At 51.0% G+C, this 16,106-nt stretch overlaps 1 protein-coding gene across 7 annotated transcripts in view; it reads left to right on the top strand.

Moving 5' to 3' along the window:
* The first annotated feature begins 8,494 nt into the window (after positions 1-8,494).
* The window catches only part of CBFA2T2 (CBFA2/RUNX1 partner transcriptional co-repressor 2), a 62,389-nt gene continuing 54,777 nt past the window's right edge, over positions 8,495-16,106 (top strand). For 4 of the 7 annotated variants that reach the window (XM_064729637.1, XM_064729639.1, XM_064729638.1 and 1 more), the window contains exon 1: positions 9,738-9,822. In XM_064729637.1, coding sequence (XP_064585707.1) covers positions 9,795-9,822 — 28 coding nt within the window. In that variant the 5' untranslated portion in view covers positions 9,738-9,794. Of the gene's footprint in view, positions 8,555-9,737; positions 9,823-10,356; positions 10,374-14,107; positions 14,125-16,106 lie in introns of those variants that run through there. The other 3 variants (XM_064729642.1, XM_064729643.1, XM_064729644.1) reach the window with 3 other exon arrangements.

The following is a 16,106-nucleotide window of genomic DNA, read 5'->3' on the forward strand; positions in this document are numbered from 1 at the left end:
TTGCTGTTTACTGCCACGCACCTCCACGGCGGCAGCTGACTTTTGCTTTGAGGCTGTGGCCGCTCACATCCTGTCGCTGGAAAATGATAAAAAAATTGTTTCAAAATAACATAGCAAACCCCAAAAACTGCTGAGTGCTCACATGAGGATGGGCATGGCCACAATGGGGGAGCAGCAGAAGCCCCAAGCATCCCCAAGCAGGGGCTGTGGTTGTGATTTGCAGAACCATCACTCCTTAGTGATGGGATTTCCCCACAGGGGCAGGTCTGGCTGGAAGGGGAGCACAGCAGCCAGGCTGGTGGCGGTGCTGCCACCCAAGGAGCACCGCGGGACTGCCCTGCTGCCTCCCCAGGGCCCCTGTGGGCCAGGGACTGCTCTGAGCATCCCCAAAGCTCCATCCCCAGCCCATCTGCCGCCCCAGCCCCGCTCCCCGCCTGCGACTCGGGGAGGCTCCCGCTCCTCATTAGAGGTCGCAGCCCCTGAGCAAAGATTAATCTGGCACTTGTGCGAATTTATCTGCCTGAAAAGAGAGGGACTGGCTCTGACTTCGCAGTCTGGAGACTGGTGGGGAGTTTACTGTCCCCTGAGCTGTCAAGCCAATTCCCTGCAGTACCAAGCTGTTGTTCTTGGCATCTGCTAGGCAGAAAGGCTGTGAAACACCCCAAATATCTGTTTGTTTTAAAAGGTAAATATTAATTTCAGGATGCTGTTTACATAAGCAGACTCTTGCAGCTTGAACTCACTGCCTTTTGCTGGTGTCACATGGCATTAGTGTGTATTTAACATTTATTTAACTCTCCTTGGCCCTGCTTGTGCCAGATGGCAGGCAGCCTGCACGGCCAGGCAAGGCTCAGCTCAGGGCTGCTCTGAGCATGACAAGGGGCTGGGTTGAGGCTGCAAATTTAAAAGTTTGAGCAGTTTTGTGGCTGCAGGTTCCTGAATGACACCAAAACACACTGTGGGTTTGTGTCCCCAATGCTGGGTGGTGTCCCTGCTTCCAGACACCAAAAACAAGGCAACCAGGGAATCATCCTCTGACAAGTCCAAACCTGTGTGAGGGCTGGCCTTTCCTCAGCTCTTGCCAGGAGTCTGATCACCTTGGCCTGATCCTGCCTGGCACTGATCTCCCTTTACTCCCTTGGGAGCAGATCTGTGGATCCCAGCAGCCACCCCAGTCTGCTTGCACTGGCTGGGACACCCAGAGCTGAAACCCTGAGCTGCACAAGCTGGGGGATCCTTGGCCAGCCAGTGATGTGGACAAGTTGATCACATCACAGAGGAGCTGATGACATGGCACAGGAGTGGGTGACCTGGCACAGGAGCTGCTGGCTGGCTCCTGGGGTGCTGAGCAGTGAGTTTGCTCCTGGGGTGCTGAGCAGTGAGTTTGCTCCTGGGATCCTGAGCAGTGAGTTTGCTCCTGGAGTCCTGAGCAGTGAGTTTGTTCCTGAGGTGCTGAGCAGTGAGTTTGTTTCTGAGGTTCTGAGCAGTGAGTTTGCTCCTCTCAGTGAGATGCTGAGAGATCTCACAGTCATGCACAGCCCTGATGCACAGCTGTGACTGCTGAGTGCTCACACGTCCCTTTTCTGCCTCTCCAGTCACTCACTCTCCCAGCACAGGGCATTTTTTGGGTAATGCAGCACTGACAGTGTCACTGCTTTCTCAAACAATGAAGAAATACAGCCAGATGGCCTCTGGAAAACAAATAAGATATTCAAAACAGTATCAGCCTCTTTATGGCTGTAGCAGGCACCCATCAGCTTGGATATACAAACGAGGAAGATCTGAGATGGTTTCAGGGACAGGATTACAGCTTCTGAGCTGGGCTGGACACCCTCATGCTCAAACATTGGTGTTTGAAGAAAGGGACCAGCATGATAAATAATGTCCCAAGATTTTATCACGCAATTATTGCCTGTTTGGGCTCAACAGCCGCTGTGTGCTCTGCTCTGCCTCCCACCTGCTGAACGGGTCTCATCCCAGCCATCCCCTCCTCCTGAAGATTTTGCTCAATGAGATCCATCCCCTCCCCCTGGACACTCTGCCTCTCCTGGCAGTGCTGACCACTCACACTGTGCCAGCAGAAGCACTGACCAGCCACCAGGACTGACCTTGGGAAACTCCAGCCCTCCCTTCTGGCACCATCTGCCTCGCTCTCCTTTCACTCAGTTCTCACCCTGCTAATGATGCCTGCACTGAACTTTCTCTTCTCCTTGTTTGGAAAACCAGTTCCCAATGAAGGAAACAGGCAGGGTGCTCTGGCCTGCCCTGTGAGACAAATCCTTTATCTCATTTCTCACTCATTTCTATGACAGTAATGACTTTTTTCAGCATTTTTAGAGCTACAAATACCTGTGAGATGAGACATTTCCAAACAATGTTTCCTCTTGCTTTTGTGTCTGCTGTTCTCTGATCAAAGCCATTAATCTTTGCCACAGATCTGCTCTCCCTGTAGAGGAAATGGAAGGACAGAGCTGGTGTGGGAGCTGGGAGGGGGCAGCAATGGGGTGAGGAAGGGCAGGACAAGGCTGTGGGGAGCAAGGCTGGCCATACATCTTTGCCTGACAGAGTTCCACCCAGGGCTGCAGCCATCAGCTGAGACCCTCCCTCCCTCCAGCTCAGCCTGCAGCCCCCCCTGTGCCATGTTGGTTTTATTCAGGGGGGGCTGCAGGGTATGAGGTCTCATAGAATGAGAGAATCACAGGAAGTTTGGGTTGGAGGGACCTTAAAGATCATCTCGTTCTCATCATGGGCAGGGACACCTCCCACTATCCCAGGCTGCTCCCAGCCCCATCCAGCCTGGCCTTGGGCACTGCCAGGGATCCAGGGGCAGCCACAGCTGCTCTGGGCACCTGTGCCAGGGCCTCAGCTCCCTCACAAGGAAGAATCTTTTCCCAATATCCCAATCTAAACATATCCTCTTTCAGTTTGAAGCCATTCCCCATTGTCCTGTCCCTCCAATCCCTTGTAAACAGTCTCTCTTCATCTTTCTTGCAGGTTTCCTTCAGGTACCGAAAGGACACAATTAGCTCACTCTGAAGCCTCTCTTTTCCAGGCTGAACAGTCCCAGCTCTCTCAGCCTTTCCTCACAGCAGAGCTGCTCCATCCCTCTGATCACCTTGGTCTGGACCTGATCACTCCCCTGGGCTCACTCCAACAGCTCCATGTCCCTCCTGTCCATGCTGCTCCCTTTGGTAGAACTTCTGCATGAGCTGAAGGGTGGGGATCAAACCCAGAATGGTGCTTCACATCAGTGCTCAGGTAGGGGTAAGGATGTGCCAGGACAGCAAACAGAACTGAAAAAACCCATCCTCAGAGCACAGCTCACTCAGTATGGCACAAGCTGAGCTGTGGGATGGCAGCAAATATCCAGAGCAGAGTCCAAGCACCTGCTCATACAGCAAGCACCATTCGCTGTGCACCTGGTGGAGAATTCACCATGAAAATAGTGTCTGTGACCCGACTGCCTGAGATCCAATTCAATGTCCTAAAGAGGGTGGGAACACCTCTTGACTTTTGGAGGACATGTATGAATATTTTGGTGGTTTACTGGCTACAGATACATACCCTGTATAGTGGCTGTGTATTTATAGTCCTAAAAATGCTGTTTGCAAATCTATGGCTGCTCACTGGGGTGTGATAAATGTATAAAAATACTGAGAAATAAATATTATTATATATCTACCTCTCCAGCATGTGTGTCCTCACACACTGCACTAAGTCATTTTCTTGTCCCAAATACATGATGTGTTCAAGTGATAAAAAGAAAAGGGTTCCAAATGAGGTCCACATGCCTGTAGAGTCTCTTGTCTCATCCACCAGCCTATTTCAAGGACATACAGCAGCATCAGCTGAGTGAACAGGTGTTGCTCGGTTGGACGCAGCACAGAAATCCAGACTCATAAAGCCTGGGTGGGTTTTTTTTCTCTTGGAGCAAATAAACCCTGCTCTGTCTAAAAGGAAAAATTGCATCTGACACCTTCATTTGATGGCTGTTGTTCCACAGAGCACAAGACAAGCTCAGCTCTCTGTACGGCTAAAATCTGGGGAGGTGGAGGTGGGGAAGGAGAGCTCCATGCAGGGCAGGCTGCGGCAGAGAGGATCTCCATGGGGTGTGTTCCCCTTGCTCACAGAACATCAGGGTCTGGAGATCATCCTCCCTGCAAGAGCATGCCCACATCTCACCCATTGTAGGAGTGACAGGGGTAGCATGGTCAGGACAGACGGACACGAGAGATCTCTGCAGCCAGGGCTGGAACTTGGGGTTCATTGCAAAGGGCCTGGGGGCAGGGCCCTGCTGGGAGCTGCCAGACACAGCCCAGAGCAGGCTGAGAGAGGAGAGGGGAGAGAGGATGAGAGGGTGAGAGAGTAAAAGTGTAAGAGCATAGAAGGGTAAGAGCGCGAAGTCCCTGTTACAATACCATAAATCTTCTTCTGTGTTGAATATTCTGATTCTCACTAACCAATCTAGTACAATACACAAATCCTACAGCATTTCCATACAGCCTATAAGAATCATTACATTACCACACTGTGTTACATTTTAAACCCTAAAATCTCCTCTTTGGGCCCCTTCTGCCAAGCTGGCAGGGTCTGCTCTGGCCCTTGGGCCTGTCTGCAAGCAGAGGGTGTTGTTCCATCAAAAGGGGGTCACCTTCAGCTGGCCATGTCATTGTTTTCCAGTTGTTCAGTAACTGAGGTATCTCAAAGCTTGCTTTCATTTCAATCTCACTTATAGTTTCCATATTCTCAAAATCTTTTGCCAGGCAATCATATTGATAAGGCATTCTTGTTCCATCTTCCCCAACAACCCATGACTTGGTATTGCAATGCTGTGATGGCCCTGCCAAGGGGAGAGAATGATGCATCTGACTCCATGGATATCAGAAGGCTAATTAATTACTTTATTATACTGTATTATTATATACATCTAAAACTGAACCTGCCAAGAACTCAACCCTTCTCACACTGCACAGAATCTCATGACTGTCCCCCAACAGTCCCCACACACACTCCTGGCCCTGACAGGCCAAGGAAACAAAACCCCCTCACTGTGGGTAAACAATTTCCATTTTGCATTCTACTTTGGCACAAACACAGGCACAGCAAATGATAGGAATTGTGTTTTCTTTCTCTGAGGTTCAGAAAACATGAATCCCAGAAATATTCTTGGGAAGAATTGTGCCTTGCTTTTCTCTGTGAAGAGAAATGTGGGGCTACAACCTGGCACCACTCGTCTCAGACCTGAGAAAGAGCACAGAGATCCCATTCCCTGATCACACCATTTCCTCTCCCTAGAAGACACTTACTGGAGGCCTCATTTCAACCATGACCCTGCTTTTGTGGGGAAGTCACATGAACCTATGGAAATGTCCCAAAACTGCTGTCCTGAGCAGCTACACCCTTCATCAGCATTGAGGCCTGCCAGACCAAGCTTTATGTGTACCTTTCCCTGGTATTCCAGGGGCATTATTTAGACAACCCTCTCCTCTCTGGGGTTTCCAAAGAAGTTGTTCCATTTGTAGAAACCAAGCAGCAATACAAACCCTGTCATGGAGCTGCCCTGTGCCCTCCATGGCTTCACCAAAGCTGTGGAAAAGAAAGGAAGATGAAAATACATTTGCTGCTCCTTCAAAGCTTTCCCCAGCACATCCCAGTGCTCTGCTTTGCTCTCCCAGTCCTCATCCCCCTCTCCTCAAGCTGAGTGATGACACTTCACACCAGGGCTCATCCCTCAGGGTTGTGGTGCTCTGGAGGGATGGGACACAGAGCAGGGCAGCAACAGCCCCACACTGTCAGCACAGCAGCTCCATCAGCACAAGGAGGGCTCCAGCCTGGGTGAGCCTCAGGGAGATGCCAGGGAGATTCAGGTGTCTTGGGAAGCTGCTGCCATCACAGTGGGCTCAGAAGGAGCCCAGTTTGCCACTCTCCAAGGAGCTTCACAGGCTTTAAGGAGCAGCTAAATAAAAACAAAGCCCTTATCAGCACCCCACACAATGGCCCTTTCTGCTTGACCGGTGTCAAGCTGGCTCCAGCGAGGCTGTAGATGACACAGGAATGAAGTGGTGGCAAACACAGGCCAGAGCCAAGCTGCAGCCAGCAGGGCAGGAGATAAGAGCAGCATGAGGGATGTGGGCTCTGGCAGAGAGGGGCTGGGGAGCAGGCAAAGCCACAAAGTTAAAACCAGGACAATGGCACTGCATGGATGGTCCTGTTGTTCTAGTGCAAATTTGGATCTGCTCCATCCTGGGCCATCTGGGCCCAAGAGATTCCTGTTCCCGGCCAGCAAACTCCAACGGAGCCTGTGGCTGGCTGAGCATTAGGGGTGAAACTGCTGAGCTGCAGGGCTGGGCTCGGGCTGCTGCCAGAAACCACAGCCCAGAGCTGGGGCAGGTCACACCAGGCTGCTGGGAGCATGGTCCTGTGGAAACTGCACTCCTGACCCTGTGCCCCTTTGTGCCCTGTTGGGGATGATGACAGGAAAGCCTTATCAATATGATTGGCTGGTAAAAGATTTTGAGAATATGGAAACTATAAGTGAGATTGAAATGAAAGCAAGCTTTGAGATACCTCAGTTACTGAACAACTGGAAAACAATGGCATGGCCAGCTGAAGGTGATCCCCTTTTGATGGAACAACACCCTCTGCTTGCAGACAGGCCCAAGGGTCAGAGCAGACCCTACAGCTTGGCAGAAGGGGCCCAAGGAGGAGTTTTTAGGGTTTAAAATGTAACACAGTGTGGTAATGTAATGATTCTTATAGGCTGTATGTAAATGCTGTAGGATTTGTGTATTGTACTAGATTGGTTAGTGAGAATTAGAATATTCAACACAGAAGAAGATTTATTGTATTGGAACGGGAACTTTGCTCTCTTACCCTTTTACTCTCTTATGCTTTTACTCTCTCCCCCTCTCATCCTCTCTCCCCTCTCCTCTCTGGGGCCTGCTCTGGGCTGTGTCTGGCAGCTCCCAGCAGGGCCCTGCCCCCAGGCCCTTTGCAATGAACCCCAAGTTCCAGCCCTGGCTGCAGAGATCTCTCGTGTCCGTCTGTCCCGACCATCCCACCCCCTGATGCTCCGACAGTCCCCGAGGAGAGCTCACAGATCTCAACGCCTTGGTTATACAGGCAGTGACTTGAGGGCATGGACAGTGCCCCAGGGCAGCCAGGCTGGATCTCCTGCCACATCCCAAGAGCTCACTTTCACTGGAGTGAGCTCTTCCTAGGCTGAAGCTGGGCATCCATAGCCACACTGGTACCAGTAAGACTTGGTAACTGGTGAGGATATCTCCCTAGGGATAACAGCCTTCAAGGCCATTTGGAAAATGGAGAAAGGAATTGTATTAGGGACATTTGAAAGTTGAAGCGGGAACAGATGTCAAATTCCAAGTAGATTGTCTGTGGCAGTAGTCAGAGATAACTGTTCTGTTGCATTTCAGATATTCTGAAAATCTGTCTAGCACTGGGTTTCTAGATGATAAAAAGAGCCTTAAAGGAAACTGGGTCCTGGCCCTGCTTCCAGGACCACATACATATATTATTGCTGGGAAGGGAAACCTCAGCTATAACCCATTTTGCAGGCACATATTTTCCTCCTACAGCTACTCCCAAGTCTTTTGGGGCATTCCTGACCTAGCTGGCATATTTTCAGCTTCCCAGAGAACACCTAAAATGGCAAATCTCTTTGTTTTCAGATGCTGATTGGACTTCAAAAGGTTCTTCCCCAGAGGGGCTGGCACTGCCCAGGCTCCCCAGGGAATGGGCACTGAGGCTGCCAGAGCTCCAGGAACTGCCAGGGATGCCCAGGGTGGGGCTGTTGGGGTGTCTGGGCAGGGCTGGGGCTGCCATGCATGACCCTGGGGGTCCCTCCCAGCCCAGGATATTCCATGATTCTATGAGGCTGCAGCCTTGACAAACCCTTAATAGGAGTCTGAATAGTGAAACTCTCGTGATCCCAAACTCTGGCATTTCCAGGTTTTGAGTTATCCCTGTAGTGAAAGCCTTGGTTTGTAGGATGGAAACACATCTCACCTTTGCCAAGGATGTCTGACTTCAGCACAGCTCCCTGGGACACACTGTGGGTGTGGTTTAGAGCTGGGTTTGGAATATGGGAAGTGCCAGGAGGGAGCAAAACCCCTTTGGTAACAGCACCTTGTGGCAGCTGCTCTCTGCACAGAGAGCCACAGGCACACAACTTTCCCAGGCACTGTCCTGGGGAAGCTGTGAGAAGATCAGAGAAAAGAATGAGAAACAATTCTTATCTCCATTTGCTGCACCTGGTGTTGTGAACATGTAGAATGTGTTATGGGGATTTGTTTACCAAAGGGTGATTTCTTAATTAGCCACTGGTGATGGTGTTTGGATTTCAAGGACCAATTAGGTCAAAACTGTACTGCACTGTCTGTAAGGCAATGGGTTTCTCAATAAATATAGTATAATAAATTATTGATTGATCAGCCTTCTGCAATCATGGAGTCAATGCCAATTATTACCTGGCCAGGGCTGTCAGGCTACAACACACCTGAGAGGCTGGGCTGGGGACAAACCTGTCTGTCCTCAGGTATTGTAAAACCTTTGGGGGTTGTGTGCAGGTATTTTAGCATCCTTTGGTGGTGTACAGGGATTTTAGCAACTTCAGGGTTACATGTGCAGGTATTTTAACATCTTTTGGGAATGTACAGGGATTTTAGCAACTTTGGGGTTATGTGTGCAGGTATTTTAACATCTTTTGAGGCTGTACAGGTATTATAGCTCCTTTGGGGACGTGTATAGAGGAATTTTAACATCTTTTGGGTGCATACAGATACTGTAGCACCTTTGGGGATGTGTGTACAGGAATTGTAACAGCTTTTGGGGGTGTACAGGTATTATAGCACCTTTGGGGGTTGTGTGCAGGTATTTTAACACCTTTTGGGGGTGTACAGGTATTGTAACAACTTTGGGGATGTGTGTAAAGGTCTTTTAACATCTTTTGAGGGTTTACAGATATTGTAGCACCTTTGGGAATGCGTGTACAGGCATTTTAACATCTTTTGGGGATATACAGGGATTTTAGTACCTTTGGGTTTGTGTGTACAGGAATTTTAACAGCTTTTGGGGCGTACAGGTACTGTAGCACATTTGGGGATGTGTGTAGAGGAATTGTAACATCTTTTGGGGACATACAAATATTCTAACAGCTTTGGAGATGCATGTAAAGGTCTTTTAGCATCTTTTGGGGTTGTACAAGTATTGTAGCATTTTAGGGATGTGTGTACGGGAATTGTAACACTTTTGGGGTTGTACAGGTATTGTAGCATCTTTGGGGACCTGTATAGAGGAATTTTAACATCTTTTGGGGGTGTACAGGTACTGTAGCACCTTTGGGGATGTGTACAGGAATTGCAACACCTTCGGGGTTGTGTACAGGTATTGTTACACTTTGAGAGGAGCCAGAGGACGGCTCTGTGAAGGTTACACCCCAGAACCCGGCTGTATCGCACCCCAAATCCCCGCAGAGCCCCCTGCCCTCCTCGGAGCCCCTCCTGCCCTACTCAAAGCCCCCTGCCCTCCTCGGAGCCTCCTACCCTTCTCAGAGCCCCCTGCCCTCCGCTCGGAGCCCCCTGCTCTCCCCAGAGCCCCTCCTGCCCTACTCAAAGCCCCCTGCCCTCCGCTCTGAGCCTCCTGCCCTCCTCGCAGCCCCCTGCCCTCCGCTCGGCCCCTCCTGCCCGGCTCGGGGCGGGCCGGGGGAAGCCGCGCCCCCGCTCTCGTCACGGCGAGGGCCGGGCCGGGCCGGGCAGGAGGCGCCGAGGATCCGGGCCATGGTGGGGATCCCGGGAAGCTGCCAGTGTAAGAGCCGGGAGCGGGGCACGGGCGGGGGGCAGCGCCGGGCCGGGCTGGGGGGAGCGGGCTGAGCCCCCAGAGCGGGCCGGGGGAAAGGGACCGCGCTTTGTATCATAGTCAATAATTGCACCTCTGATTAATGCGTGTTTCTCAGCGTGCGGGTTCACTGCCCCGCAGTGTGGGCCTGGGGACCCCCAGCCGCAAGCCCAGCCCGGCAGTGCCCGAGTTTGTGCGGGATTTCCAGCCAGGAGGGGTTCCGGAACAAGGGGTGCAGCCCCTCGGCAGGGCTGGGGCCGGCAGTGCCCGACCGCGGTGCTGCAGCCAAAGCGGGCTTTGCTTTGCACCCTCCTGGCACTGCCCGCGTTGCCTGCCCAGCACCAGAAACCTCCGTGAGGGGTCTGGGACACTTTTGGAAACACCCACGGTAAAATACCCACGGGAGAACTGGGCACGAGTGTTTGCCCTGCTACAAACTGCGGGCACACAGCGACCTGGCACCCGCGTGTGCGAGCTCTGTGCACGTAAATCCTGCTCGCAGCTCCGTGCAGCTTGGCAGGGTGGGTATCTTCTGCTCCTTTTGCGTTAATTTCACCAAAATCCCGCGTTTGTTGCCAGAAGTGTTGTGCCCTCTGAAAGCTTTGAGGTTGGCAGGAGAGCACGTGGTGCCTCTCACGGTGTTTCAGCTTCCTGAGAGTTTTTGTGGCCTGTGCTGGTTTGTCCGCGATTGGGATGGAAATTGAGCCGTGCTGGATGGGGAGCGAGGTGCCGATGGAGCCGGGATGTCTGTGTGTGCAATGGCCATCACACATGGGCTGGATCACGGCCCAAGGTGACTCTGTGGCTAAGGCATTGCTCAAGAAAGGGAGAAAAGCAGTTAAAAAGCACATCCCAAAGCTCAGGAAATTCAGGAATCTTCAAATGAAGTGTGATTGCTCATAGGGAAGCAGTGTAAAGATAGAGGCTGATGCTAATGTGGAAACCACTCTGAAAGCTGCATTCCCGATATGGAGAAGGAATTGCCAAGTGACAGAAGTTGGTTTTGTACTTTATGGTGCTGCTTAGGGCAGAAGGTGAGGAGATGATGGGGTGAGGCTGTTACCCTTGAGGCAGTGGGAAATGTGAGTCTGTGGAGGCGTGCGGGGTTTAGCCGGCCGTGTCCCAGGTGCCTGGAGAGCACTGTGGTGGCAGAGCCGTGTCCACGTCCACGTGGCTTTGGAGAGCCCGGGCACCTGGCTGCTGACCTTCATCTTGTCAGCTCTGAAGAAAAGGCCCCACAGAAGGAGCTCGGCTGAGATCGTGTGCTTTAACCCTGCTGGCCACAGTCTGTGCCCAGTCTCCTTTCCCCAAGCTCCCTTTGAAGTCAGTCACAACAGGCGCTGCTGAGGGTGATTCATCTCTCCAGTCTTGGACACCTCTCTCTGAATGAGACAAATTCCTCACTGGAGGTGCCTGGGCTTTTTCAATGACTGCAAGGGGAGTGCAGGAGAGCCTGGCTGAGGCTTTGGCAGTGAGGAGCTGGATGAAACAAATCCCACCCAGTGTGTGTGCTCGTGGTGTGTGCAGGGACTGGTCACATTCCCCCCCTGCTTCCCTCAGACTGAGCACAGGGAGGACAGTCAGACCTTTGAAATCCTGCTGAGAATACTTGAAGCTAAGGGAGACAGTGATCTTGTGCCTCCATCATAGCTTCAGGGTGGGTACATGAAAGGGTTCCTCTCAGCTGGGACACTTTCTGCAACATGGGACGAGTTGTTTGAATATTTTATTGGGTCCTGGCAGGAATGTATACATGTGTATGTGTCTGTTGAGTTTTGCAATATTAAAGCATGTTTGAAATTAGGAAGAAATTCCTTCCTGTGAGGGTGCTCAGGCCCTGGCACAGGGTGCCCAGAGCAGCTGGGGCTGCCCCTGCATCCCTGGCAGTGCCCAAGGCCAGGGTGGGCAGGGCTGGGAGCAACCTGGGACAGTGGAAGCGGTCTCTGCCCATGGCAGGGTGTGGAACAAAGTGATCTTTCAGGTTCTTTGCAGCCCAAACCAGTCTATTATTCTGTGATTAGAGCTTTTCATCTGGGTCCTGCTGACAGCACTGAGCAAACAATCACTGACCCAATGGCAGCAGGGACAGCAAGGCCCGTGGCAGGAGAGGGTGAGGGCACCTGGAATGCTTGGAGTGACTCCGTGGGAGCTGAAGTGAAGTTTTTTACTCGGTTTAATGTGTTTGTGCCCAGCATCCATTGGAGAATACTAAGGATGAGCCTGGCGAGCCCTGCAGCTGTGTTATAAAGATAACTTCAGCACATATCTGTGTGCTTATCAGGACCTTTGTGGATAGATCAGGTGAGGATGCCCTGTTAGTGCCAGCTATTGAACAGTGTAAACACTTGTACAAGACATCACTCAATTCTTGGGCCCAGTGTCAGCCCAAGAACACTGTTGGGATTTATCAAAAAAGTGAATAATCAGCTGTAGACTCGTAATTTTTCTAAATTAATCATCTGCATAGCCCAATGATTTCTGATTTTTACAGATCCTGGCAATGTCAGGAGGTTGCTTGATTTCTTTTGGGTGTGTGTTACAGAGAAATGGATCAGTGCTCAGTGTGAAACTAACAATGGGGAAGGAAACAAGAAATGTGGGACTGCTTTGAAACTTTGGGATGTTCCCTGTTCATTTAAGGCACATGCTGGCTCTCATGAATATGCTCTTCTTACATGGATATTTCCAATGGCCAGAAATTGAAATGCATCATTCAGGGACTTAGTCTTGATTTTCATACGCTGTAAAATGAAAAGCTTTAGGTGTTCCTCTTCCTTTGTGCCAGTGTTCAGGAGAATTAAATAAATTGAAGTTTTAAAGCAGTCAGAGAAAAGGAGTTTTTTGCTTTGCTGGCGCTCTGAAGATTGAAAAGAGTTTGTGCTTGGGGAAGGGCTCATGGAGTTGACTCTGTTGGAAGCAGGACTGGAGTGGAATAGTGAGCAGAGTGCTTTCCATCATCCTGAGCTGCCAAGGAGTCACAGGCACCTCGAGAGGCTGCCATGAGCCACTGGAGAAGGGGGAACTGCTCAGGTTTCCCTCTTGCTGGCAACAATCAGAGGTGAACTCTTCCCCTTCAGGAGGAGGAGATTGCTGTAAGACTCAAAAGGTGAGAAGTGAATCCACCTCTCCCTGTCTGATGTAAAAAGTCCCAGGGGAAATGCTTCCACCCAGGCTGTCGATTTACCTGGAACTCTTCCAGAAAACCACCTTGCTGAGGGCGTTTGTCCAGCCAGTGTCTGGGGCTTAAAACTTCTGCTGTGTCACTGTCACCTTCCCATCTCTTTGTGCCACATCCTGAGTGTGTGCACACCCTTGTTTGATTCAGCTACAGATGTATCCTGGACATCATTTTGGCTCTATTTGTGCACTCCAGGTTAATCAACCCTGACTTTGGGAGTCAGTTAAAATGTCCTTTACTCCATTTCATGAGAGAGCAGTACTAACTTCTACAGGTAGCAACTTTTCTGGCACTCAGACTTCGAGGTCAAATTCTGCACATTTTCCTCAATGACATGCTTGGCACACTTGGGATAATTTAAAGGATCAGACTGTTCAGGCAGGGATTTTCTCCAGTGTAGATTTATGTTGGTATTTAAGGTTGTCATTGCTCGTAGCCCTCAGCCTTGGGTTGCAAGGGTGTTTTCACAAGATCCATGGCATGCTCTTGGCTTGGCTTTGGGGCCATAGGTGACACTTCAAAGCTTGCTAAAAATATTTGAAAAATATTACAGAATTCTCTCATTGCAGGAAAATGCAGGATTAGCCTTTTTTTGCCTGTGGATATAAAACAATCAGACAAATACTTCATGAATGCTTGCAGACTTATTGCTGTAAGATTGGACTGGATAGACACACCAGTTTGTTTGCATCAAGACCAGCTTCTCCCTGCTTATCTGTACTTTTTAATCCTCATGATCTCTTGGGAGTTGGCTTTCCCTCCCTAGCAGTGCACCTGGTTGCTGCAGCAGGAAGTTTCTCCAAATCTGTCACCTGACACGCTCCCACCTGGCCTTTGTGTGTGCTTGAGCCCGCCTTTTCTGCCAGGAGGCAGCAGGAGGAGGAGGAAAAGAGGGATAAAGCCCTAAAGGAGATATAAAATAGGGAGGCTGTATGTGTTTGGGGTGTGTGGGAGTGGGCTGGGGAGGGGTGGCTGGGTCGAGTTGCTGGCACTGGCGGCACACAGCAGGCTGGCAGCGCTGAGGAGCCAGTCCAGGGACCCTTCCTGCCCCCCACCTGGTCAGCAGAGACTCTTCAGTCGCCTTAACAGCAGTGGTGAGCACACAAACGGGCCTGACAGCTCATTGCATCCCGGCTATCTTTTGTTTGTTGGTAAAAACCAAATATTTGCTTTCTGCTTTAAAGCTGTGCACGCGGAGCCTCTCCGGATCTGGCTGCAGGTGTTGGATCAAGCAGAGGTGGAGCAGGGGCTGCAGTGTGGGGTACAGCTGTAGGGTCGCACATGCTCCTGGGCAGGCAGAACTCCTGCTTCTCTGCTTGGAGCTTCCTTTTCTTCGGTGGGTATTGTGGCCTGCAGAATTTTGTGGCTGTATTCCCGAGAGCAAGCACTTCCCTGGGTCTTGGCTAAGCAGAAAGTTAATTTAACACGTTTTCAGAGTATGGGGACAGCTCAGCCTGCGGCATTTCCAGGTGCAGATGAGATTAATTTGCTTATCTTAGTTGAGGGCAGGTAGTTGTGCAGGGGAGGTAGCAGAGCCAGGATGTTAAAACACAAAGAAGTCAAATGTTCCTCTGTTCCTCCCCCATTTGTGCGAGCTCGTTTGCATGAAAACACCCGTCTGGCAGATCTGCTGCAGGAGCCTTCCCTCCATCTCCTCCTCCTCCTCCTCCTCCTTCAGGATTAGCTTTGTTGGGGGCCAAAAAGCCACCGATGAATTGTGACTGGAAAGGGCTGAACTTTGAGGGGAGATGAAAAAAATCCCTCGAAACATTTGCAGCCCTGGCAGCGGCTCGGCGGGTCGCTGATGGGGTTTATCCTCTGACATCATGAGGATCTCTGACATTTCTAGCTTAGAAACAATAACTCGCCTTATCCGTCGTCATGTTTTTCTAATTAAAGACAAAGCTTGGTAAATATTTTTTAAATGATTGAATTTCCCAAGTATGGAAAACACATGTCGGGAGTCAGGCTGGCTGCGTCCGACGCGCCTTTTCCCACCGCGTCCCTCGGAGCACGCAAGTGCAAATACAGATTTAGAGCTGTGGGTGACAGGTTTATCTGAGATGATTGGCAAGGATTTATAAACCAGGAGGGGATTTACTTTGCTCTCCCTCCCTCCTCTTCCCCCTTCTTCCCCCGCCTCCCCGACCCCCGTCTCAGAAATAGGAAATTGGGATCACATTAAACCCTAATTGGTTTGGCTCCAGCGCTGGTTCGGTGGCTGCCAAATAGTTAATTTATTGCGTGAGAGTTTGGCCATGTGTTGAGAGGCAAATTTGCTCGAAGCAAGGCATCTCTGTAAACTATACATCCATTCCTGTGCCAGGTCCTGTTTACAGCATCTCCAGAGTGGGGTGCAGGGGTTGCTTTCCGTGCCCATCCCGGCAGGACAGCGCAGGGGGACCCCGCCTCCCTCGCTCCCCTGCCAAAACGCTTTCAGGAATTGTTGCCTAAAAGAGCTTAAAGTGGTTTTAGCCGGACTTGGCGCTCGACGTTCGGAAACTGCCAGCTAGATAAGACGTGGGAGGCTCTCAGGAGAATAAATGCATCTGTTTGGGAGATAGCAGCAGGCCTGGGCTGTCACCGCGGAGCGGGGCCAGGTGGGGAGTCCCCGGGGGTGGCAGGATGGCTTTTCCTGCTTTGTGTCAGCAGGGCAAGTGGGAAGCTGGCATGTCTGGCTGCCCCACTGACGTCCTCCTTGTTCCTGCCCTTCTCCATGGTGGCTGGATTTGTTGTCACTTGCTCACAGACCCATGGCATCTAGTGGTGTTTGGCTCCTGTGAAGTTTTCTGGAAGATGGGCTCCAGCAGCAGAGTTTGCAGGACAAGCAGCCCTTGCTGAGGCCGTCACTGCCTTCCCCAGCACTTGACAGGGAATTATTTGGATTTGAGAGGATACAGCAGCCACAGTTAAAGACTCACTGCTAGCAGTGTGGAGTATGATTTGAAAGAGGCTGTGTAAGGAATAAATCCATGGCTGTGGCATTTTATTTCGTTCCTCGCTGAGTTAAATAACAAACTTTGTGTAAGTGAGCTGCTTCCAGCTCCGAGGCAACAGAATTATCACCGCCGTGCTC

Source organism: Zonotrichia leucophrys, chromosome 20, assembly GCF_028769735.1.
Source record: "Zonotrichia leucophrys gambelii isolate GWCS_2022_RI chromosome 20, RI_Zleu_2.0, whole genome shotgun sequence".
In the NCBI taxonomy this organism is placed as follows: Eukaryota; Metazoa; Chordata; class Aves; order Passeriformes; family Passerellidae; genus Zonotrichia; species Zonotrichia leucophrys.